The 26,709-nt window shown below is 43.1% G+C and overlaps 1 protein-coding gene across 1 annotated transcript in view; it reads left to right on the top strand.

Moving 5' to 3' along the window:
• The window catches only part of FAM234B (family with sequence similarity 234 member B), a 151,014-nt gene that overhangs the window by 84,092 nt on the left and 40,213 nt on the right, over window positions 1–26,709 (top strand). The window contains exons 5-7 of the mRNA XM_082265796.1: window positions 17,115–17,245; window positions 21,046–21,193; window positions 24,300–24,441. Coding sequence (XP_082121922.1) covers window positions 17,115–17,245; window positions 21,046–21,193; window positions 24,300–24,441 — 421 coding nt within the window. The remainder of the gene's footprint in view (window positions 1–17,114; window positions 17,246–21,045; window positions 21,194–24,299; window positions 24,442–26,709) is intronic.

The raw sequence follows: 26,709 nt of genomic DNA, 5'->3' as shown, positions 1-26,709 counted from the left end.
ATCCTCCAGAACTGTGCCCCTGCTGGACAATTGCGTCCCTGGCGTTTGCGTGTGCAGGAACCCACCCTCGGAGCCCCTTGCGAATGACTGCCCTGAAAGCCTTGGAAATGTTACCTCTTCATCCTCCTCCTCCTCCTCATCCTGTGCCACATCCTCTTCCATCATCGCCCGAATTGTTTTTTCAAGGAGGCATAGAAGTGGGATAGTTAAGCTGAGAACGGCGTCATTGCCACTGGCCATGTTGGTGGAGTACTCAAAACAGCGCAACAAGGCACACAGGTCTCGCATGGAGGCCCAGTTATTGGTGGTGAAGTGGTGCTGTTCCGCAGAGCGACTCACGCGTGCGTGCTGCAGCTGAAACTCCACTATGGCCTGCTGCTGCTCGCACAGTCTTTCCAGCATGTGCAAGGTGGAGTTCCACCTTGTGGGCACGTCACATATGAGGCGGTGAGCGGGAAGGCCGAAGTTACGCTGCAGCGCTGCCAGGCGAGCAGCAGCAGGGTGAGAACGCCGAAAGTGCGCACAAACGGCCCGCACTTTCTGCAGCAGCTCTGACATATCGGGGTAGTTTTTAAGGAACCTCTGCACCACCAAATTCAGCACATGCGCCAGGCAAGGGATGTGCGTCAAACCGGCTAGGCCCAGAGCTGCTATGAGATTTCGCCCGTTATCGCACACCACCAGGCCGGGCTTGAGGCTCGCTGGCAGCAACCACTCATTTGTCTGCTGTTCCATGCTCCTCCACAACTCCTGCGCGGTGTGTGGTTTGTCCCCCAAACAGGCAAGTTGTAAAACTGCCTGCTGTCGTTTACCCCTGGCCGTGCTGAAGTTGGTGGTGAAGGTGTTACGCTGTCCGGATGAGGAGGCGGTAGAGGATGAGGAAGCGGAGTAGGAGGAGTTAGGAACAGGAGGCAAACTGAAGCGCCCTGCAATCCTCGGTGGTGGAAGGACATGCGCCAAATTGCTATCCGCCTCAGGCCCATCCGCCACTGCATTTACCCAGTGTGCCGTTAGGGAGATATAACGCCCCTGACCGTGCTTACTGGTCCACGTATCCGTAGTTAGGTGGACCTTGGCACAGATGGCGTTGCGCAGTGCACACCTGATTTTTTCCCCCACTTGGTTGTGCAGGGAAGGGATGGCTTGCCTGGAAAAGTAGTGGCGGCTGGGCACGACGTACTGTGGGACAGCCACCGACATAAGGTTTTTAAAACTGTGCGTCTCCACCAGACGGAATGACAGCATTTCAAAGGCCAATAATTTTGAAATGCTGGCATTCAGGGCCAGGGATCGCGGGTGGGTAGGGGGGTACTTCCTCTTCCTCTCAAGTGTTTGGGAGATGGAAAGCTGAACGCTTCCACGGGACATTGTGGAGATGGTTGTTGGTGACCCAGGTGGTGGTGTTGCTGACAGATCGTCTGTTTGCGGGGTGGCAGGTGCCGGTATCACTACAGATGTGGCTGGAGCGGCCGAGACTGCAGCAGAAGAGGAAGCAGGATGAGCCAGAGACGTTTCTTGGTTTTGAAGGTGTGTACTCCACTGCAGCTCGTGCTTTGCACTTAGATGCCTGATCATGCAGGTTGTGCTCAGGTTGAGAAGGTTCATGCCTCGCTTCAAGCTCTGATTGCACAGGGTGCAAACCACTCGTGTCCTGTCATCAGCACATTTTCTAAAGAACTTCCACGCTAGAGAACTCCTTTGAGCTGACTTTGGTGCGCTCGTTCCCTTGCTGCGTTGGGCAGTAGCGGGCGTAGTGTCTAGGGCACGGCCGCTCCGCTTCTGCACCCTGCTCCCTCTTCTGCTGTGCTGGTGGCTCTGTGCGACCACCGCCTCTTCCTCCAAACTACTCAGTTCACCTGCATGACGTTCATTCTATGTGGGGTCGAGGACCTCATCGTCCTCCACATCATCTTCCACCCAGTCTTCACCCCTGCCCTCCTTGTCGGTCTCCACAATGCTGAACGCCGCAGCAGTTGGCACCTGCGTTTCGTCATCATCGGAGACGTGCTGCGATGATCCTTGCATGTACTCATCTTGAGAAATAAGTGGTTGGGCATCGCTGCACTCAATCTCTTCCACTTCTGGGGCAGGGCTAGGTGGATGGCCCTGGGAAACCCTGCTGACAGAGTCCTCAAAAAGAATAAGAGACTGCTGTATGGCTTGGGGCTCAGACTGCTGGCCTGATTTGCAAGGGGGTGAGGTGAAAGACGGTTGGACATTGGCTGCAGGTGCCAACTCTGACCTTTCTGCAGTAGACTGGGTGGGAGACAATGTGAAGGAACTGGAGGCACTGTCAGCAGCAAACCAATCTACTATCGCCTCAACTTGTTCTGGCCTCATCACTTCTAGGGGCGTTTGATGCCCTACCAAATACTGATGCAGGTTCTGTCGCCTACTCACACTTGAGGAAGGTGTTTCACTTGTGCGTGTAGCTGGCACAGATCGACCATGTCCTCTCCTTGCAACAGGAGCTCTACCAGCAGCACCACGACCCAGGCCACGGCCCTTATTTGACGGTCTCCTCATATTTCTGTAATTTAAGATCTTGCCCTAGAAAGGTTTTTATTGAATAGCGGAATAGAAAATATGATCCAAAAAAAGTGTATGTATATCACACGTACACAACCACACTAGGCCCCAATTACTATTGTTTGTACCCCTAAAAGGCTAGATGAGGAGTAGGGGGAGTATGGAACAGGCAGCACCCTCAAACCTTCAGAAGTATGAGATGAACCCCAACAACTTGGAAAGGTGGATCTCTCTCACACGTACCGACACAGACTATCCCGCAATTCAATTGATCCTCAAAGGTTTTTATTGAATAGCGGAATAGGAAATATGATCAAAAAAAGTGTATGTATCTCGCACGTACACAACCACACTAGGCCCCAATTACTATTGTTTGTACCCCTAAAAGGCTAGATGAGGAGTAGGGGGGGTATGGAACAGGCAGCACCCTCAAACCTTCAGAAGTATGAGATGAACCCCAACAACTTGGAAAGGTGGATCTCTCTCACACGTACCGACACAGACTATCCCGCAATTCAATTGATCCTCAAAGGTTTTTATTGAATAGCGGAATAGGAAATATGATCAAAAAAAGTGTATGTATCTCGCACGTACACAACCACACTAGGCCCCAATTACTATTGTTTGTACCCCTAAAAGGCTAGGAGTAGGGGGAGTATGGAACAGGCAGCACCCTCAAACCTTCAGAAGTATGAGATGAACCCCAACAACTTGGAAAGGTGGATCTCTCTCACACGTACCAACACAGACTATCCCCCAATTTAACTGATCCCCAAAGGTTTTTGATTAAATAGCGGAATAGAAAATATGATCCCAAAAAAGTGTATGTATATCACACGTACACAACCACACTAGGCCCCAATTACTATTGTTTGTACCCCTAAAAGGCTAGGAGTAGGGGGAGTATGGAACAGGCAGCACCCTCAAACCTTCAGAAGTATGAGATGAACCTCAACAACTTGGAAAGGTGGATCTCTCTCACACGTACCAACACAGACTATCCCCCAATTTAACTGATCCCCAAAGGTTTTTGATTAAATAGCGGAATAGAAAATATGATCCCAAAAAAGTGTATGTATATCACACGTACACAACCACACTAGGCCCCAATTACTATTGTTTGTACCCCTAAAAGGCTAGGAGTAGGGGGAGTATGGAACAGGCAGCACCCTCAAACCTTCAGAAGTATGAGATGAACCCCAACAACTTGGAAAGGTGGATCTCTCTCACACGTACCAACACAGACTATCCCCCAATTTAACTGATCCCCAAAGGTTTTTGATTAAATAGCGGAATAGAAAATATGATCCCAAAAAAGTGTATGTATATCACACGTACACAACCACACTAGGCCCCAATTACTATTGTTTGTACCCCTAAAAGGCTAGGAGTAGGGGGAGTATGGAACAGGCAGCACCCTCAAACCTTCAGAAGTATGAGATGAACCCCAACAACTTGGAAAGGTGGATCTCTCTCACACGTACCAACACAGACTATCCCCCAATTTAACTGATCCCCAAAGGTTTTTGATTAAATAGCGGAATAGAAAATATGATCCCAAAAAAGTGTATGTATATCACACGTACACAACCACACTAGGCCCCAATTACTATTGTTTGTACCCCTAAAAGGCTAGGAGTAGGGGGAGTATGGAACAGGCAGCACCCTCAAACCTTCAGAAGTATGAGATGAACCCCAACAACTTGGAAAGGTGGATCTCTCTCACACGTACCAACACAGACTATCCCCCAATTTAACTGATCCCCAAAGGTTTTTGATTAAATAGCGGAATAGAAAATATGATCCCAAAAAAGTGTATGTATATCACACGTACACAACCACACTAGGCCCCAATTACTATTGTTTGTACCCCTAAAAGGCTAGGAGTAGGGGGAGTATGGAACAGGCAGCACCCTCAAACCTTCAGAAGTATGAGATGAACCCCAACAACTTGGAAAGGTGGATCTCTCTCACACGTACCAACACAGACTATCCCCCAATTTAACTGATCCCCAAAGGTTTTTGATTAAATAGCGGAATAGAAAATATGATCCCAAAAAAGTGTATGTATATCACACGTACACAACCACACTAGGCCCCAATTACTATTGTTTGTACCCCTAAAAGGCTAGGAGTAGGGGGAGTATGGAACAGGCAGCACCCTCAAACCTTCAGAAGTATGAGATGAACCTCAACAACTTGGAAAGGTGGATCTCTCTCACACGTACCAACACAGACTATCCCCCAATTTAACTGATCCCCAAAGGTTTTTGATTAAATAGCGGAATAGAAAATATGATCCCAAAAAAGTGTATGTATATCACACGTACACAACCACACTAGGCCCCAATTACTATTGTTTGTACCCCTAAAAGGCTAGGAGTAGGGGGAGTATGGAACAGGCAGCACCCTCAAACCTTCAGAAGTATGAGATGAACCCCAACAACTTGGAAAGGTGGATCTCTCTCACACGTACCAACACAGACTATCCCCCAATTTAACTGATCCCCAAAGGTTTTTGATTAAATAGCGGAATAGAAAATATGATCCCAAAAAAGTGTATGTATATCACACGTACACAACCACACTAGGCCCCAATTACTATTGTTTGTACCCCTAAAAGGCTAGGAGTAGGGGGAGTATGGAACAGGCAGCACCCTCAAACCTTCAGAAGTATGAGATGAACCTCAACAACTTGGAAAGGTGGATCTCTCTCACACGTACCAACACAGACTATCCCCCAATTTAACTGATCCCCAAAGGTTTTTGATTAAATAGCGGAATAGAAAATATGATCCCAAAAAAGTGTATGTATATCACACGTACACAACCACACTAGGCCCCAATTACTATTGTTTGTACCCCTAAAAGGCTAGGAGTAGGGGGAGTATGGAACAGGCAGCACCCTCAAACCTTCAGAAGTATGAGATGAACCCCAACAACTTGGAAAGGTGGATCTCTCTCACACGTACCAACACAGACTATCCCCCAATTTAACTGATCCCCAAAGGTTTTTGATTAAATAGCGGAATAGAAAATATGATCCCAAAAAAGTGTATGTATATCACACGTACACAACCACACTAGGCCCCAATTACTATTGTTTGTACCCCTAAAAGGCTAGGAGTAGGGGGAGTATGGAACAGGCAGCACCCTCAAACCTTCAGAAGTATGAGATGAACCCCAACAACTTGGAAAGGTGGATCTCTCTCACACGTACCAACACAGACTATCCCCCAATTTAACTGATCCCCAAAGGTTTTTGATTAAATAGCGGAATAGAAAATATGATCCCAAAAAAGTGTATGTATATCACACGTACACAACCACACTAGGCCCCAATTACTATTGTTTGTACCCCTAAAAGGCTAGGAGTAGGGGGAGTATGGAACAGGCAGCACCCTCAAACCTTCAGAAGTATGAGATGAACCCCAACAACTTGGAAAGGTGGATCTCTCTCACACGTACCAACACAGACTATCCCCCAATTTAACTGATCCCCAAAGGTTTTTGATTAAATAGCGGAATAGAAAATATGATCCCAAAAAAGTGTATGTATATCACACGTACACAACCACACTAGGCCCCAATTACTATTGTTTGTACCCCTAAAAGGCTAGATGAGGAGTAGGGGGAGTATGGAACAGGCAGCACCCTCAAACCTTCAGTATGAGATTGTGTTCACTGTACCCCACAAAGATTGAGTTCACTGCACCCCACAATGATTGTGTTCACTGCACCCCACAAAGATTGTGTTCACTGCACCTCACAAAGATTGTGTTCACTGTACCCCCCAAAGATTGTGTTCACTGCACCCCACAAAGATTCTGTTCACTGTACCCCACAAAGATTGTGTTCACTGCACCCCAAAAAGATTGTGTTCACTGCACCCCAAAAAGGATGTTGTTCACTGCACCCCAAAAAGGATGTTGTTCACTCCACCCCAAAAAGATTGTGTTCACTGCACCCCACAAAGATTGTGTTCACTGCACCCCAAAAAGATTGTGTTCACTGCACCCCAAAAATGATTTTGTTCACTGCACCCCAAAAAGGATTTTGTTCACTGCACCCCAAAAAGGATGTTGTTCACTCCACCCCATAAAGATTGTGTTCACTGCACCCCAAAAAGATTGTGTTCACTGCACCCCAAAAAGATTGTGTTCACTGCACCCCAAAAAGGATGTTGTTCACTGCACCCCAAAAAGGATTTTGTTCACTGCACCCCAAAAAGATTGTGTTCACTGCACCCCACAAAGGATTTTGTTCACTGCACCCCACAAAGATTGTGTTCACTGCACACCAAAAAGGATTGTGTTCACTGCACCCCAAAAAGATTTTGTTCACTGCACCCCAAAAAGATTGTGTTCACTGCAGCCCAAAAAGATTGTGTTCACTGCACCCCAAAAAGGATGTTGTTCACTGCACCCCAAAAAGGATTTTGTTCACTGCACCCCAAAAAGATTGTGTTCACTGCACCCCACAAAGGATTTTGTTCACTGCACCCCACAAAGATTGTGTTCACTGCACACCAAAAAGGATTGTGTTCACTGCACCCCAAAAAGATTTTGTTCACTGCACCCCAAAAAGATTGTGTTCACTGCAGCCCAAAAAGTTTGTGTTCACTGCAGCCCAAAAAGATTGTGTTCACTGCAGCCCAAAAAGATTGTGTTCACTGCAGCCCAAAAAGATTGTGTTCACTGCAGCTCACACACAGAAAAATGGATGTGGATCACTGACACCTGCCTATCTCCAATCCCACACCACACAGCAATATCGATTGTAGTTTGTAGAACACAGTTTCCCTAAAATTCAGCAGACTCTGTCCCTAACAGGATTGAGAAGAGATCGTAGATCAGGATTGAGTGCAGACCCCACCCCCCACACAGCAATATCGATTGTAGTTTGTAGAAGACACTGACCCTATATAATTCAGCAGACTCTATCCCTAAAATGCCTACAACTCGCCCTGCCTAAACACTCCGACCTGTCCCTCAATTCTATCCGGACACAAATGGTTTTTTCCTGCCTATCTTTCCCTAATCAGCAGCCAGCACGTTGATGTGTGCTCTGTCCCTGAATCTAAGCAGCATAATGACGCCGCTGCGGCTGCCTCGAACTTATAAAGACTTGGTCACATGCTTCAGACGGCCAATCACAGCTACTGAGACATTTGCAGGCATGGCTGGGATGGCTTAAGGCACACCAGTTAAACGATTGTTGATTGGCTGTTGAAAGCCCGCCATGAAAAGAGCGCCAAAGCATGCAAAACCCGGAAATAAAACGACCGAACACGGATTTTTACCCGAACATACAGTAAAGTGTCCGTGTCCGTGTTCGGGTACAAAAAATCCAATTATTCGGTACGAACACGAATAATACAGTCCGTGTTCGCTCAACACTATTTATAAGCACTTTAACTGTTCAGCTAAACACACAAGCCATGCTTGCATTTCTAAATGGGAGAAGAGTCTTCAGTGAACCAAAATCCAGGACAGAACAAATCTGGTCCACAATCACCTTATGGGCTATAAATATAACTACAGCTGAATCTACATTTAAATCTGACACTAGGTGCTACATGGTTCCATCACGAATGGAACACTTTTACCCTTCACTCGCCAAGACCTAGGATGTAATGCACAGCTGATGGACCTGCCCTATGCTTAGCAGATTCTGGACTTTTAAAGCATTAAAGACTTTATGGTAGAAGAAGAAATTGATAGGTGATCACCTGGCACCACATCTTAGATTTAAAGAAATACAAATAGAATGTGCACAGATGGGAATTTTAAAGTGCAATTAGCCAAAAAAAAAAAAAAAAAAATGAATTTAAAATGAAATGTCATTTCCCAAAATATTACAAATAAAAAGACAAGTCTAAAAAAAAATGTCTTTCACATTTAGTGATCAGACACATTTTTACAACCAGTACCACGTGTTGGCATATATAGAGTTTTACAACAGCAGGTTACAATATCTTTAATACACAAACAAATCATGTTCTACATGACAACAGATAAGGAATTCTTCAAAACATATCCAACTTTCATATGAATACTATACCATTAAAATTAGTTTTATGTATGACTGTATATATGTGTAAGTGTGTCTGTATGTACAGTGAGGGGGGAAGTATTTTACCCCCTGCTGATTTTGTACGTTTGTCCACTGACAAAGAAGGCAAAAACCCCAGCAAAGTGTAATCCAATTTGCTCCAGCAGGGGAAAAAATCCTTCCTGATCCCCCAAGAGGCAGTCGGATATTCCCTGGATCAACTTTACCCATAAATATTACACAGATCAGTGATCTGGCTGTTTCTAAAATCCAGATCTGTTAGTAAAAGCAGCACATATTAAACACATTTCAGTTGCTAACTCCTTGATTACCCCTTGATGTTAACCCATTCCCAGCCAGTGTTAATACAGTGTAGGGTATTATGTGGTATCTGATTACTGTTTTAGTGTCACTATTGATGTCAGTCAGTTAGTGTACCTCCCAGCAATGGTCTCTTAGCACCAGATTGCCCACCACACTATCACAGTCCCACTATAGGTTGCCGATCACCCTGAATACGAGGTTGGCGTAGCTGCGTAAATTCCAGTGTGTATATATACCATTGTTTGTAGATATTATAACTTTCACACAAACCAATTATTATACACTTAATGGGATTTTTTTTTTCTTTTACCAAAGATGTAACCGAGCACATTTTGGTCTAAAATTTCAGTATAAAGAAATTCGATTTTTTTTTTTTTTTTTTTAATTGGAAATGTTTTATAACCGCGTAGAGCTGCACGAATAATCATTAAAAAAATTGCATTCTCAATTCAACCCTTCTCACGCTCTTGATTCAGCATTTCCACGATTCACGAGCCATTCTCTGCTCACTCACAGCTGTCAAAAAAAAAAGCCCCTGGTGGATGTAGACATATGCCGGTGTTCCGTGAGAATTACCTACCCGTGAGAAAAACCTACCCTCGTCACTTCCGGTTGCACGGCACTGTGTATAATGCGGCGTTTACATGAAAACAGCTTTGCTGCAATACAAGTGATCTCCACTCCTATCCCTGTCACTTCCCTCATCTCGGCTAGTAAATATTAAAGCGGCGGTGGCTGTATGAGAACAAAAATCATGGAGCCGAGACCCGCTTTTATATTTACTAGCCAAGATCAGGGGAGTGACAGGAAAAGGAGCGGAGATGACTTATATTGTAGCACAGCTGTTTTAATGTAAGCGTGGCGTGGGTAGGTTATTTTCACGGACACCGTGATAATTTCCTACTAGTGCGCATGCGCATTAGTCAGGTCCTCAGCTTTTCTATTAGGTATCCGTGGCTGGGAGCATGCGCACTGCTGCGCTGCTCAGCTGTTCCTGGCCGGAAGTGACGAGGGGAGGTTTTTCTCACGGGGTAGGTAATTCTCACGTTACACCGGTTTTCGGTAATTCGATATATCGCGGTATTGCATACCCACGGTATTGTTATTGTGGCATTTTTAAAATACAGAGTTTATCTGCTCCTCAAGTCTGACTTGTGAATTGATACATTTGGATGACTCATTCCTCACTCAGCAGTTCACTCACTCAATAGAAAACAGCTCTTGTAATATGATCCTAGAGTGAGAGACTTGGCTCCTCCCTGTAACCAATCAGACAGCTCCCACTCAGCACACACCCACATGCTTCCTTCCCAGGCTCAGAGAGACACGGTGCCTTCTACAAGCAAGTGTCTGCAAGTTTTTTTTACCATACACTGTCACTAGATAGATAGATGGAGAGATAGATATACAGATAGATAGATGGAGATATAGATGGAAAGATAGATGGAGAGATAGATGGAGATATAGATGGAGATATAGAAATACATACACGGGCATAGCAGTATATATATATATATATATATATATATATATATATATATATATATATATATATATATATATATATATAGATACACAGGCATAGCAGCCCACATTACATTATTATATAGCCATCAAGCAGTGTCTGGCCTACCTGGTGATGACTGGTCCTGGCGCTCCGATCCGATGGCCTGGTCATTAAGGGGGCAAATCCTTGCGGTCCAGAAGTGGTATAACCTGCAGGAGGACCGGTGTTTTTATTTGTAAATTACTTTACTATTGCTTTAGGCCTGGTTCACATGTATGTGGGTTGGCGGTTCACATGTATGTGGGTTGGCGGTTCACATGTATGCGGGTTCGTGGTTAACATGTATGCGGGTTAGCGGTTCACATGTATGCGGGTTAGCGGTTCACATGTATGTGAGTTAGCGGCCCATATTTGCACAGGGATAGGGATAGCAGCCCATTGCTTTGAATGGGGTTGGGCTGCTATGCCTGCGTTTTCAGCTGAAAAAAGCCGCATGCAGAATTTTAAAAAATGCAGTGGCCGTGAACCCCATCCTGCTTTTGCACCATGCGACTTACCTGCAGTTCCTGCACACGCAAACTGTGTTTTTAAATGCTGGGCCCATGTATTTAAAAACGCAGAAAGCTTGCCAGAGCAGGAACTGCAGGTAAGTCGCATGGTGCAGAAGTAGGATGGATTTCAAGGCCACTGCATTTTTTTTAAATGCTGCATGCACCTTTTTTCTGCGTAAAATGAGGGCATAGCAGCCAATTCAAATCAATGGGCTGCTATGCCTGTGCAAATGTGGGCCGCCAACCCGCATACATGTGAACTAGGCCTAAAGCATGTGAAAAGTAATTTACAAATAAAAACACCGCTCCTCCTGCAGGTTTAACCACTTCTGGGCTGCAAGGATTTAGCCCCTAATGACCAGGCCATCGGAGCCGAGCGCTAGGACCAGTCATCACCAGGTAGGCAGGACACTGCTTGATGGCTGATTTTAGGCCTGGTTCACAGAGTCTGTACTGACTATAATTATGTGCAAAAGTGAACCAAAGTCCCTAAATTCAGCAATGAAATTGAAGTGAGGTAGAAATTTAATCATTTAAGTTTAATAATTGAATACCGTGATAATACCGTATACCGTGACAAAACCCTAATTAATTAATCGCAGCATGGAAATCTGATATTGTCACATGCCTAGGTGGATGTTGATCAACATTGCTCAGCACTGAGAGATCACAATAAACCATGTATTAATAGGTTCTTTTAGATCAAAGGGATGAACTTTGGTCTGTAAATGAGGTCAGTTTAACCACAAAGACTAAGCCTTTTTCAATATTTTTTTCTAGAAAACCACTTGGAACCCCAAAACATTATATATTTTTAGCAGAGACGCTAGAGAATAAAATGGAAGTCGTTGCAATATTTTATAATACACTGTATTTATGCAGCGGTCTTTCAAACGCAATGTTTAGGGAAAAAAAACGAAACCGTAAAGTTAGCCCGTTTTTTTTTTTTTTTGTATAAAGTAAAAGATGATATGCCGAGAATCGTGAGAGAATCATGATCTTTATTCTAAGCAAAAATCATATTTCTCATTTTTTCCAGGACTGTGCAGCTCTAACAGAAAGCATTGTGTGTTTTTGTTTTGTCTCTTTTCGTTTATATAATAAAAAATAAACTCAGTGATGATCAAATGCCACCAAAAGGAAGCTCTATTTTGTGTGAAAAAAAAAATATAAATTTCATTTGTGTAGTGTTGCATGACCGAGCAATTGGCAGTTAAATTAGCGCAGTGCTGAATAGCAAAATCACTCTGGTCTTGAAGGGGGTAAAATCTTCCAGGGATCAAGTGATTAAGAGTCTCTAAATGTTAGAAACAATGGCTTAGATATATAGAGCTCTGCTCTTTGAGGACCCTTGTATGTAAGCCATCTGGTCCAGGTGCTTTATTCACCTTTATTTGGTCTAAAATGTTTCAGGACCATATACATTTTTAACCATTGTGGATCAATTGGGGCTATAAACCAATAAATACACCTGACCATCTAGAATGAAATTAATCACAGGGTGCTTTGTGGGAATCACAACTAATAAATCCACACAAGAACTGTGCATCAATCTCTCTGAGCACAGAACCCACTAAGCCCGAAAACATAACTTTTTATTAATACACTGTTAAAACTCAACATGTTTCACCCATAAAAAGGGTTTGTCATGAGTGAAAAAAGATCATTTTACATAGAAAAAAATAAATAAATAATTAAAATTGGGCTCAAACACAAAGTAACATGTGCAGTGAAGGCAGCTGCCACCTGTAACCCTTTTTAATAATTTTAATCTCTACTAGGGGGGAACAGGCATTCAGTTTAGACAGGAGCTCCGTCATGCTAAAAGAGCTTCCCCTGTGGTCTATTGGCAAACTACTATCAATCGTACCATACATGTTTAGATTAATGCCGCAAATTTTCTTTGCACATTATTACCAACTTTTTGCCAAAAACAATTGGTAAAACAATTAGACAACTAAGGCGACGTGCCCTGGAACATCAAAATTATACAGTGCCTTGCAAAAGTATTTACCCCCTTGAATTTTTACCTATTTTGTTACATTACAGCCTTAAGTTCAATGTTTTGTTAATCTGAATTTTATGTGATGGATCAGAACACAATAGTCTAAGTTGGTGAAGCGAAATGAGAAAAATATATACATAAAACTATTTTTTAGAAATAGAAAACAGAAAATTGGCATGTGCGTATGTATTCACCCCCTTTTATTATGAAGCCCATAAAAAGCTCTGGTGCAACCAATTGCCTTCAGAAGTCACAAATAGTGAAATGCCCACCTGTGTGAAATAAGTGTCACATGATCTGTCATGAACATTTACACAACTTTTGTGAAAGACCCCAGAGGCTGCAACACCAAAGCAAGAGGCATCACTAACCAAACACTGCCATGAAGACCAAGGAACTCTCCAAACAAGTAAGGGACAATGTTGTTAAGAAGTACAAGTCAGAGTTAGGTTATAATATAATATCCAAATCTTTGATGATCCCCAGGATCACCATCAAATCTATCATAACCAAATGGAAGGAACATGGCACAACAGTAAACCTGCCAATAGACGGCTGCCCACCAAAACTCACGGACCGGGCAAGGAGGGCATTAATCAGAGAGGCAGCACAGAGACCTAAGGTAACCCTGGAGGAGCTGCAGAGACTGGAGTATATGTACATAGGAGGACAATAAGCCGTACGCTCCATAGAGTTTGGCTTTATGACCGAGTGGCCAGAAGAGTCATTACTTTCAGCAAAAAACAAAATGGCACATTTTGAGTTTGCGAAAAGGCATGTGGGAGACTCCCAAAATGTATGGAGGAAGGTGCTCTGGTCTGATGAGACTAAAATTTAACTTTTTTTGGCCATCAAAGAAAACGCTATGTCTGGCGCAAACCCAAGACATCACATCACCCAAAGAACACCATCCCCACAGTGAAACATGGTGGTGGCAGCATCATGCTGTGGGGATGTTTTTCAGCAGCCGGGACTGGGAAACTGGTCAGAGTTGAGGGAAAGATGGATGGTGCTAAATACAGGGATATTCTTGAGCAAAACCTGTACCATTCTGTGCGTGATTTGAGGCTAGGATGGAGGTTCACCTTCCAGCAGGACAATGACCCCAAACACACTGCTAAAGCAACACTTGAGTGGTTTAAGGGGAAACATGTAAATGTGTTGGAATGGCCTAGTCAAAGCCCAGACCTCAATCCAATAGAAAATCTGTGGTTAGACTTAGATTGCTGTTCACAGGTGCAAACTTGAAGGAGCTGGAGCAGTTTTACAAGGAGGAATGGGCAAAAATCCCAGTGGTAAGATGTGGCAAGCTCAGAGAGACTTATCCAAAGCGACTTGGAGCTGTGATTGCTGCAAAAGGTGGCTCTACAAAGTATTTACTTTAGGGGGTGAATACTTATGCACATTAACTTTTTCTGTTATTTTGTCCTGTTGTTGGCTTCACAATAAAAAATAAATAAAAAATCTTCAAAGTTGTGGGCATGTTCTGTAAATTAAATGATGCAAACCCTCAAACAATGCATGTTAATTCCAGGTTGTGAGGCAAACAATCAGTGAAAAATGCTGGGGGTGAATACTTTTGCAATGCACTGTATATTTTTGAGGACGGGTAGACCAGTATTGCTGCATTTCAGCAAACATGGTGGTAAAGCCAATGGTCTAAATTTTGAGTTGTGCAGTACAATAAATTGGGACAGCGAATGGGTGATTTGGATAGAATGCTGCTGAGAGCTGAAGCAAGATAGATTTTTAGTTTGGGATCTAGGACCCTGTTCAGCCTTCATAAAGGTTTCACGTTTCTGCCATGTATATACATGAATACATTGATTTTGCTTGCTGTAGTTTGAGGTTTCGCCCTGTGTGCATCTACTTTGGTGAATTATTTAATAAATAAAGTTATATACTTTGAAATGGATAAAAGTTTGTAATAATGTTCCTAAGGTTTCTATATTTTTGTGCATAGTTGAGTTGCTTAGAATTTCCACATCCTATGTATAAAAACGTATTAACTTGGGTGCAGAAAAATGGCAGCAGGTGCTGTGGACGGAGTCAAAATTTGAAATATGTGGCTGTAGCAGGAGGCAGTTTGTTTGCCAAGGGCTGGGAAGGGATACAATAATGAGTGTCTGCAGGCAACAGTGAAGCATGGGGGAGGTTCCTTGCAAGTTTAGGGCTGCATTTCTGTAAATGGAGTTGGAGATTTGGTCAGGATCAGGGGTGTCCTCAGTGCTGATTAGAGATGGCCTTGCGGTTCGCTACCCGCCAAATTTGCGAGCACATGGCGTTGTTCGCGGCGGCCATATTAGTTTAGAACTTTGATCCATGACACAGCCGTCAGGTGGAACGGGACAGCCAATTGAAACATTTCAGCACATGGACATGCCCCCTACCTTATAAATAGACCAGAGAAGGCGGCCATTTCACATTCAGCTTTTTGTCAGTGTAGGGAGAGGTTTGCTGTGCTCATGAGGGAAAGATTGCCAGACACAAATAGCTCTATTAAGATCCACAAAAGTCATTTTCAGGGCTGGTATTTCAGTATAGGTCTACTACAGTCTCTTTTGAGTTTAGGTACAGGTATCCAGTCTGTGCTTTAGGGGCAGTTAGAGATCGTCAGCAGTGACACAAATCGCTCTGTTAATGTCCACAAAAGTCATTTAAAGGACTGCGATGTTTTTGGTATTGGCGTGCAGTGCACTATATAGGGGGGGGGGAGGGGGGTAATCCACGGTATAATATACTTTGTAGAAAGCATATTATAGTGGATTAGTATTGTGCACTGTGCAGCATTGTGATGTGGCTCAGTCACCACAGGTGTGGTGACTGAGTGTTGCTGCAGCAATACTACAAACAGTGACAAAAGCATTTTTAATGTATTATAACTGGTGTGATAGACCAGTGCCCCCCCCCCCCAAATACCACATATTGAAGTGGGGTGTTATTTGACAGTATACTTTTCTAAGAGTGTATTTAAGTCCTGCAAAAATGTGGCCTCTGTTGCTGTGTTAACTGTGCTACACACACTGACAACAGTTACTGGCCAATTATTTGTAGAACTGGTGTAAACCTGTGGCCCCCCAATACCACCGATTGAAGCGGGGTGTTATCTGAATATACTTTTACAAGTGTATTTGTGTCCTGCAACAATATTGCCTCTTTTGCTGTGTTCTGATACACACAGTGCCAAACTCCCTGGAACAGGGGCCTTAGTCAAGCTGGAGGGAATATTGGCACACAACCTTCAGGCTTCTGCTAGAAATCTGAACATGAAGAGGAACTTCATCTTTCAGCATGAAAACGACCCAAAGCATACATCCAAATCAACAAAGGAATGGCTTCACCAGAAGAAGATTTAAGTTTTGGCCCAGCCAAAGCCCAGACCTGAATACGATTTGAAAATCTGTGGGGTTATCTGAAGAGGGCTGTGCACAGGAGATGCCCTCGCAATCTGACAAATTTGGAGTGTTTTTGCGAAGAAGAGTGGGCAGATATTGCCAACGCAAGATGTACCATGCTGATAGATTCATATCAAAAATGACTGAGTGCTGTAATAAAATCAAAAGGTGCTTCATCAAAGTATTCGTTTAAGGGTGTGAACATTTATGCAACCATATTATTTTTAGTTTTTTAGTTTTACTTCCCTCCACCTAAAAGATTTCAGTTTGTTTTTCAACGGAGTTGTACAGTTTTTAGTTCACAATAAAGGTGAAAAGTTCTGAAATGATTTCTTTGTTGTTTTTTTACATCACAGAAACCTGTCATTTTAACAGGGGTGTGTAGACTTTTTATATCCACTGTAAAAGACAGCGGCATTTCTGAATCATGTTACCAATTAACCTAATTGGTTGCAGCTTTTTCCAGCTTTTTATTGCCTGGTCCCAACTTTTTTTAAACGTGTTGCTACCATCAATTTCAAAATTACCCTTTTTCCTTAGTTTCACTATTTTGATTTTTTTTTTTTTTTTTTATTGTGAATAAAATATGGATTTTTGAGATTTGTAAATCCATTTCTGTTTTTATGTGGGATTGTATTCAAAACTATACAGTGCCAGGGTCAGGCTCTTTGGAAACTTTAGTGGAATGGGAGAAATAAATGTATAGCGGGATGGTTCTCATAACACCTTTGCTGTTTTGTCTTTTGAAGGGTCAGCAATATGGACCATGGATCCAAGCCATGTATCTCTTGAAACTATGGCAGCACCTGCTGTTGTTTTGCCAGATCTGGATGAGGATAATACCAGCGACCTATTGGTTCTCACCGTTGGAGAAAGTCAAGTAAGAAACAAACAAGATACTGTGATTTTAAGTTTTTTTGTTCCATAAGAGTTTTTTTAAGATTTTCATAAGAATAAATGTACATACAGTAATAGAAGAGAAAAAAGGCTGGGTTACAAGTCTGTAAACCCAAACCATAGATACCAATTCAGTATGTACAAGCAATATAATAAGACAAAATCACAACCCGGAGTATTAAAAAACGGGAAACCACCTGAACGCAAAACTCTAAGCACACACCTCTCCACCTTAGTCAAATAGACTGATCCCAGATGCTTAACTGACTGGGTAGCTCAGTACCATCAGAAGGGAGTTCATATCAGAGACTGAGAATTGTTTGAAACCTATACCAAATCCAGATGGTAACGTGCCTTCTGTGCTGTGGTTAAACTCAACGATTCCAATCCAACCATCCACTCTGTCACCTCTCTATGCCATTCCTCTGGGTCTAAGGTCCCTCAGCAGGGAGGAGAATGGGAAGAGCAGGGGAGAAAGAATTAAAAAAATAAAAATTAAATAGAAAAACAGTAATTTTCTAGTTGTCCATATAAATCCTGGGAAGAAACACTGTTAATTTGGTGACATGACCTGCATATACTGACCACCAGAGGTCATAACCACTTCAATACCGGGCACTTTCACCCCCTTCCTGCCCAGGCCAATTTTCCCCTTTTTAGCGCTGTTGCATTTTGAATGACAATTGCGCAGTCATGCAACACTGTACCTAAACCAAATTTATGTAATTTTTCCCCCACAAATAGAGCTTTCTTTTGGTGGTATTTGATCACCTCTGGGTTTTTTCCTTTTTGCTAAACAAATAAAATAAGACCGAAAAGTTTGAAAAAAAAAAAATTTTTTTTGTTTGTTATACAATTTTGTAAATAAACAAGTTTTTTCCTGCACTGATGAGACTGCACTGATGAGGCACTGATAGACGGCACTGATAGACGGCACTGATAGACGGCACTGATAGGCGGCACTGATAGGCGGCACTGATATGCAGCATTGGCGGGCACTGATAGGCAGCACTGCTGGGCACTGATAGGCGGCACTGCTGGGAACTGATAGGCGGCACTGATGGGCACTGATAGCGGCACTGATGGGCACTGATAGGAACTGATAGGCGGCACTTATCGGCACTGATGGGCGGCACTGATGGGCACTAATGGGCACTGATAGGCGGCACTGGTGGGCAATAATGGGCACTGGTGGGCGACACTGATAGATGGCAATGATGGGCACTGGCGGGCAGCACTGATGGGTAGGGCAATGGGGGGCTCCCTGAGCCCTGATTGCCATCCCTGGTGGCCATAGTGGGCATCCCTGGGGTCATGGTGGGCATCCCTGGGGTCATGGGTGGGAATCCCTGGTGGTTCTAGTGGCACCCCCCCCCCCCCCCCGAGGGTCTGCACTGGTAATCAATGATCTGATTACCAGTGACGACCTCCCCCCCCCTGTCAGGGGAGCCGCCAATCGTCAGACACGAACTAAGGAAAGCCGATCAACGGCTCTTCCTGTTTACTATGTGACCAGCCGTGATTGGACATGGCTGGTCACATGGTAAAGAGTCTACATCAGTAGGCTCTTTACCGAGATCGGAGATGCAGGGAGTCAGACTGACACCTCGCATCACCGATCGGCGCTCTGCGCGCCCCCGGGGGGCGCGCAAAGCTGTATTATCCTGCCGCCGTCATATGACGTCCGGTCAGGATAATACAACCACATTCCCCCCGTCAACTTGCTATAGGGCGGAAGTGGTTAAAGTAAGTCCAACAGTTCCAAATACATAAATGAGAAAACATAGCGGCTTGCAATATTTTATTAGATCTAACATTTATTAGGTGACATTTTACGCTTTATTTAAAGATAACCAGTCAGTAACAAGTCTCCATTTAAAGAAAAAAAAAGCAGCCTTATTCCTCAGATTACTTGATTTTTAAATGATTTACTGGTATCCTGTCCCTCTCCGAGCAGAACTTTAAGCTGGCTGTACACTAGTAGAATTTTGTGAGAAGTGTTTTCATTTTAAAAACAATCATTTGATTTTCTAATTGTTAGTGGGGTCAAACCAGTGGGGGAAAACTCAAAAGTGCGGGTAATCTCTGGCTGTACAGAGAGACGCAAATAGCTGCGGCTGCCAGTGACCTGCCATTATAGTGCATGGGGCTGGCGGCCAGGGCCGGATTAAGAGCATCATGGGCTTGGTGCTGAGGATTTTGAAGGGCCTTAAGGGCCGTGCCTTGGCATGCACCCAGAGGAGGAAGGGTGCAGCCATGCATGCCTAAATCAACATGGGATGCTGTCTCTGAAGCCCATAAACACATCCATGCATCGGCAACTGTCCCTCCTTGTCCGGCCTTCGTGCTGTGTGGGGAGGTTCTGAGGGAGCTGCCTGGGGAAGCGAGCATAGAAGCCAGACTTCTGTGTTTACAAGTGACAGAAGAGCGGTAACAGTGAATATGGCCAACCGGGGCCTATATAAAGGTAGGGGCCTGGAGCTGCAGCTCCAATAGCCCCTATGTTAATCTGGCCCTGGCTGTATCTAACCGTTGAGACCCACAGCATGAATTTTCAATTTCTGCCTCTACCATTTACACTGGCCATAATTGCCAGTGTGAACATGCCTAGACTACATGCCTAAGGCTGCTTTATTTTGCCTATTTATTACAGATAACTCTCAGTTGATATCTACCAAATGTACCCTCACGACTACATGAAAGAAAATGAAAGGCTTTTTATTTTAAAGTTTTTCTGTCCTCCAGCAGCCTGTACAGTGCTTTAAGTATCAGCCCTGGGCACACTATAGCCTGACGCTGTGACAAGGAGATAATACAACCTAAAAACTGCACACTTTAGAGGTAAAGCCGGCCATACATGAATGGAGATTTGGCTATTTCAGCAGGGACTGGCTGAATTTCGATCCATGTATGGGCAGACTGGAAAATGTTCTAAGAGCCGCCAGCAGTCCTGATCAGTGTAGTCAGACGATAAGGAAGGCTCCCTATCATCAGAATACAATAGCTCAGCGGGAGGGATTCCCCTTCCACACTGTGTGTGTGGATGGGGGAATTAAGTAATTTTCTTTCATTTACCCACTGGTTGAATATAAACAAATTACTCCTGTATGGCCAGTTTAAGGCTGTGCTATGACAACACGGAAAGGTATGAGATTCAGATTCTCACAAATGCTAATTTCTGATCAGTTCTCTTTAAAAGGCATTCTTATAATATTTTCCCCCTATTTCTTACTTCAGTTTTTTGTTGTATTGAACCACCATTTTCACCCCTTTTTCACAATGATTTACTGTGTCAGTCTGGCTGCACCTCAAAAATTCATTGTTGTGATGGGTTTTCTACTGACTTATGATACCTCTAGATTACCAGATAAAATGGCTGCTGCAGTCACTTTAGCCTAATTTCAATCATCACGCATAGTCTGTCACAACATAGTTTTTTAAATCTCAGAACAGAAGTAGAACATGTTGACCAGTTGTCAACATCTTTAGTAGATTGCCAGTGGAAGAATATGTTGTGATCTGATCAGAGTTGACCTCATTGCATCTTTATTAAGCCCCTAAGTTAAAGTTGTGATGATAATTTGGTAAAGCGTTTGCGCTGCTATGTTTTCGGCTTTCTTGTCTTTGAGCATCTTATTGCCTACAATAGAGCTAGGGTGAGGTAATCATTGTTAGCGCCAATTGGACCCTTGAAGCCTGTAAATGCAATAAGTAAATAATTTGAAGATATCTAATGTCACTTTGGGCATTAAGGTTATTCCTTTTCATGTTTCTTATTTGTAGCCAGATCTTGGTTTCCTCTTGGTGTCTGGTCTTACTGGGAAGCCTTTGGGTGGAATAGTCAAATACAACAGGATGGGAGAAGGAAAGGTTATAGACCCTCAGGCATACTACACAAGTCAAGGGGCTATTTACATTCTTTTTGGGTTTGGTAAGTAGATTTTATCTATTTAATTACACTTTGTCAGTAAAATATAATGTATGAGTGCTTTTATAAAAGAAACCATTTGATTTACTTACTCATTCTCACTGGGTTGAAGGATATTATGAGCAAAAGTGTTTGTTTATTTTTGAAAACTGAATAAAATAACATACAAAATTGACCTTTCATCATTTAGGTAGCGGGGCACAACAAAATAGCATAAAATGGGAGACTCCGATCCACTTAGTAGCCACGTATAAATCAGCTTAGGAGCACCAATGAATAGAAGACGCTCATGGAGACTGTTGTATAGCAAATCCAAAGAGTGTACAAGTACACAGTACATACAGAGCTCCTAGGAGAAGTGCAAAGTCCATTGGAACTTTCATCTGTATCTGTAGACCATCAACAAGGTAGAGAAATGGAGGAGGCAACTGGATGGATGGCTAAACAGGAGAAGGGACAGAGACTGGAACCTCTGCTGCTCCTGCAGAAGATCTGGATAGGATCACCCTAATGTAGAAGAAAACAAATAGCAGGGTGCTGAGGTCAATATCATAAACATTTTATTAAAGTAAGCAGCACACTTACATTGAAGTTAGCATGAAACCGCATAGATAGGGAACACCTGAGACCAAACAGCTGTAATCAGTGTGAGGCTGTAGGCATCACTAAACAGTAGAGTAAACAGAGGCCGAGGATGACAGGGAGCCAGCCAGCTCAAAGTCTAGATATTAGTAGAGATGATCTAGGCTGCACACAAGGATGACCGTTGTCAAAATGCCTGGTGGATTTCGGGAGAGGGGGTGTGCATGACACGTTTCCAGGGATTTTGCCCTCTTCAAATTAATGAACCGTGAAAGGAAGCATTGGGCTTATAAAGCCAAAATGGCAGGAAGGGGAAGAACATGGGAGGGGAAGGAGGGAGAAAGCTGAGCTGCTGCATAGCTAGAAGGGTGGGAAGGGAGAGAAAGTACAGAACTCTTAGCTGAGCCAATAACCCTTGGCTTGCAGAGTGCCAGTATCAGGGATATCAATATTACTACTGGAAACGGAGTAAAACAAGAAATGAAAATAGCTGCACTGTAAATAGAAGGATCAATTATTGCATTACAATATTACCATTAATGTTACTAGAGATATATTCATATATGATTAATAATGGATATGTAAGACAAATATATAATAAAAAAAATAAAATAGTTGTAAATAGTAACATTGAATTCCCTGATACTGGCAGTGTTTGAGGTGTTTGAGAATGGCTTTCAAACATCTTTTATTAACTATGTGTCTGTTTTGGACGTACTCCCCTTTCAAAGGGCTTTTAAAGCTTCCCATAGAAGTAGGGAGGTGTATCGTTGTGCTTGTGGTCTGATACAAATTCGCAAAAAGCATCAGTATTTATATGATAACTGATGGGGTCTGAAGCACCTATATGGTAAGAATAATTGGAGAAGGGTCAGCCAATATCTATTACTGGTTTCCTTTCCAGGACATGGTGCCAGAGAAAAAGTAGTCTATACTGTATGACTTTACGACTAGTGTGTGACAGAAAAAAAGGTATAGTTTCTATCCCGCAGGTGCAAGACCTGTTAGATCTGTCCACTAGCCAGTGCTTGAATAGTTGTTTCTTGAAATAATTCAATTGACTATAGGACTTATGAGTTTGAGAGGAAGATGTGCCTTTATCAGAATCCCCTTCTTCCAAAACACTGCCCTCTAAAAACTCAAAAGCTGGAGATAGCATGCAGTATTGGTTTGGTTCTGGTTGGGCAAACAGAGGTTTGCCAATGTGTAGGTTATACCCCAAACTGTAAATTTAAGGTAAAGGAACCTTCCATTTGTAATCTGAGGTAAGATCCAGGAGGTGGATAGGAAGATTTTTGTGTATGCTGATGGACACTCTTAGCCTTAGTCAGGTTAGTGCTGTGGAACCACCTCTTATATACGGATGACTTTGACTTGAGACTAATATAACATTGACAATAGCCTCAAACACAAATCAATAGCCTGTAGCTGTGGCCTACAGATTACAGGCTATTAGGCTCATAATCTTAAGCATTATGTTTCACTGGGCAGCAGACCACTGTAACCAAAGTATAACATATCGCATTGCATATATTTAGCAGAGTATCAGTTTAAACTGAGCATCATAGCAACCCAGCTATATACAGAGTGGATGGCATTATTGGAGTACCTATGCTGATGGCACACAGAGCAGTGGAAAAGCAGGCTTCTTAGTGGGTGCTGTAGTCTGGTTATTACTGTCTGAAAACTCAGGTCCTCTAAAGGGTTGATTGAAGTCCACTGTAGCCACTTCAAGGCAGGGAAGGTACCTCCAACAATCCCTGACATCTCACCAATGTATATGCAAAGGAACTAGTGATACATAGGGTAAGACATAACCTGTAAGGGCGACATAGGCTTGCAAGCTGAATCGAAGTCTGCAAGACCCAAGCAGGGTTTCTGATAGTTACACATTTGAGGACTCAAATTCCCTAACAGAGAAAGGTACAGTATCTTACCCAGTCCAAAATTGTTACAAATGCCACCCAGGAGAAGGTGGGAGTCTAGCAGTCTACGCCCTCACCATCTTCATAGTGGAATCAAGCCCAGGAGTCTGCGAGCTTGATCCTGCAGGATAGTAGAGTGGGCATGTGGTGGTGTAGGCCTGCTATCTTGAACAAGGCGTGTGGCGGCCTGGGACTGTGCTTGTGAGGTGAAGAACCTCTGAATACTTTGCTGGGGTGTTGCTTTGGAGGTGCCATGGGGATGGGGTTACTTACTGTGGCTCTACTAAATCATGTAGAGCTGAGTAAACGCATTCAGGATGCTGTAGAATCACAGCAGAAGCTCAGCTAACACTTGTCTGGCCTCTTCATGGATAAGACAAGGCTGTCCGCCCCCGCTACCCAAGGATTTCAATTTAACTTGCCCCCATTTTGTGTGCCCACACAATGTAATGAAATCAGTAGTGTTTCAGTACTATTTAAGTAAAGTTTGTTTAAAAAGGTTTAAGTACTGTGTAAATATTCTTTTGACCATTATTTTAAATGTAAGAACTCTACATTTTGAGATTTTGCCGCTTTGCTCATTTACATATATATTTTCCTAGGAAATATCCAAGCAGTAGCATTAAAAGATATCTATGCACAGGCTAAAAACCGAGATAGTTTCCCAAATATATTGCAAAAGAATGAGCCTGACTGGGAGAAGAGAAAGGCTGTTAATCTCTCCAAGTTGATCAGTGTTTACAGGTATGTAGGGTTTGGCACATTTTTTTTCCCAATTTAATGTATTTTATGTTAAATGTAATTTATGTTAAATGTAAATACCCTTATGAGTTAAGTGGCAACATTTAGCCTAATATATTTTATGAAGTTCAGAGTTATGATTACTTATGATTGCTAATAAACTACCATTAATATAATATTTTAATTTACAGTGCCTTTCCTCCTTACAACTTAAGCTGGCTATACATTATACAATTTTCTTATTCAATTTTCTTTCGATTTACCTTCAACCATGTAGTGCAAGGGCCTGTATGATTGCATACAAATTGAAAGTGATTAGGTTTGACCTCCAAATTAAAGTATACAGTAAAACCTTGGATTAAAAACATTTTGCAAGACAAGCAAAATGTTTTTTAATAAAAATTTGACTTGATAAACAAGCGATGTCCTAATATACAAGTAGCATCATGTCACAACTGAGTATAGAAGAGAAGAGATGTGTCTGTAAGTGTAGCAATATGGTTACATTTAACCAGTTCAAGAACGCCCACAGCATATGTACTGCGGCAGGGCGGCCCGGCTGCGCAGAATCACGTACGGTTCCAGTGTATGAGGAGAAAGCATCACAGGCACTACACTAACACCAGTACACTTAGGCACATATTTAACCCCTGATCACCCCCCCCCCGTTAACCCTTTCACTCCGTCACAGTGTCACTATATACAGTATACAGATAATTTACTGACCAATGTATTAGTATCACTGGAAACGCCAGTTAGCGCCAACGGAAGTCAGCAATAGTTATCGTGAGTCCCAGATAGGTTTAGGGTACCCGCCATATATCCCCTAATAAAGGTTTAACCTCTTGATCACCCCCCAGTTAACCCTTTACTGCCCTGTCACAGTGTCACTATATACAGTGTACAGTTAAGTTACTAATAACTGTATTAGTGTCATGGTGACGCTAGTTAGCATCAGTGTCAGTCTTCGTAAAGTGTCAGGGTCCCGCCACATAGTTTCTAATAAGGTTTTAACCCCCTGATGGACCCCAGTTAACCCTTTCACTACCTGTCAGTGTCACTAGTAAAGTGTACTGATCTTTTTTTCTGATCACTGTATTAGTGTCAGCATCAGCGTCAGTTAGGGTCAATCCCAGATAGCGGCAGATTTTAAGCCTTTGATTGCCAGTAACACTAACACACACACACTATATACCTCCATTACTAGTATAGTGTCTGAACGGATCAATTTCTTTGAACTGATTAGAACTATACTAGCGTCCCCAATAGTTTTGTGTTCCTAAAAACACGGCGTTAGAAAGATCAGATTTAACACCTGCCAGCACCTGCTTTTAGCTCCTCCACCCAGCCCCCAAGAAGTGCAGTCTCAATAGATCACTGTCACTTCCAATACACAGCACACAAAACTGCAGTGTTAGAGTCAGGCCTGAACTCTGCTAGCACTAGCAGTTATTTATTTATTTATTTTTTTGCAGCGTTTCAACAGTCCTCGACAACCAGGTGCTTTTTTTTTTTACCTGTGAGTCACACTAGGTACCTGTAAATTTTAGTGGCCAAAATGTCAAACTAAAAGTACACTAGTGAAGAGGCCTACAGGATACTGAGCATGACGGATGAAAGCAATGGGGAGTTCTCACTGTCAGAATGAGGCTCAGTATACGGACCTGTAGAGAGCAGTGGCACCCTGACAGAAAGCTCTGATGACGGAGTAGAGGTCCCCACTAAGGTCAGGCATACCCAACCCTGTTGTTCTGTTGCTGAGGTGCAACAACCACATGATTCTCGTATGCAGCAGAGTATCGGTACTAGTGCCGCTCAACCTTCAAGTGAACTGGTTAGTACCAGCTGCCTAGTACAACCTAGTCGCAGACAAACCAGCACTGAAGTATCACTTGGTGAGTCCCATAAGTGTAGTTCAAGCTGGTGCAGTGGCTAGCACAAGTAGTATCCCACAGCCACCAATAATTTGAAGACAGGCCTGTAGAGCCCATAGTGCCCTTCCTAATGTGCTTGCAAATCCTGATTGAGAGCCCACCACTTCTGCAGTGCCCTTACCCCCCCCCCCCCCCATTCACTGGTCAACCCGGGATTCAGGCGAAAACAGCCACTTTTACTCCCCTTGATTTTTTTTTAGCACTTTTTCACGAAAAAAAAAAAAGGCAAAAATAGTTGTCATTTTATTGTTCCTACAGCACTGATTTGCTTATTTTGACAGCAACAGGGTTTTTTGCTCTCATAAAATCAGTGACTCCAGTGCTGTAGGAGGTGATT

This window comes from Pelophylax lessonae (genome assembly GCF_965119305.1).
Source record: "Pelophylax lessonae genome assembly, chromosome: 8".
Taxonomy (NCBI): domain Eukaryota; kingdom Metazoa; phylum Chordata; class Amphibia; order Anura; family Ranidae; genus Pelophylax; species Pelophylax lessonae.
This window is presented reverse-complemented; position numbering and strand designations above follow the sequence as displayed.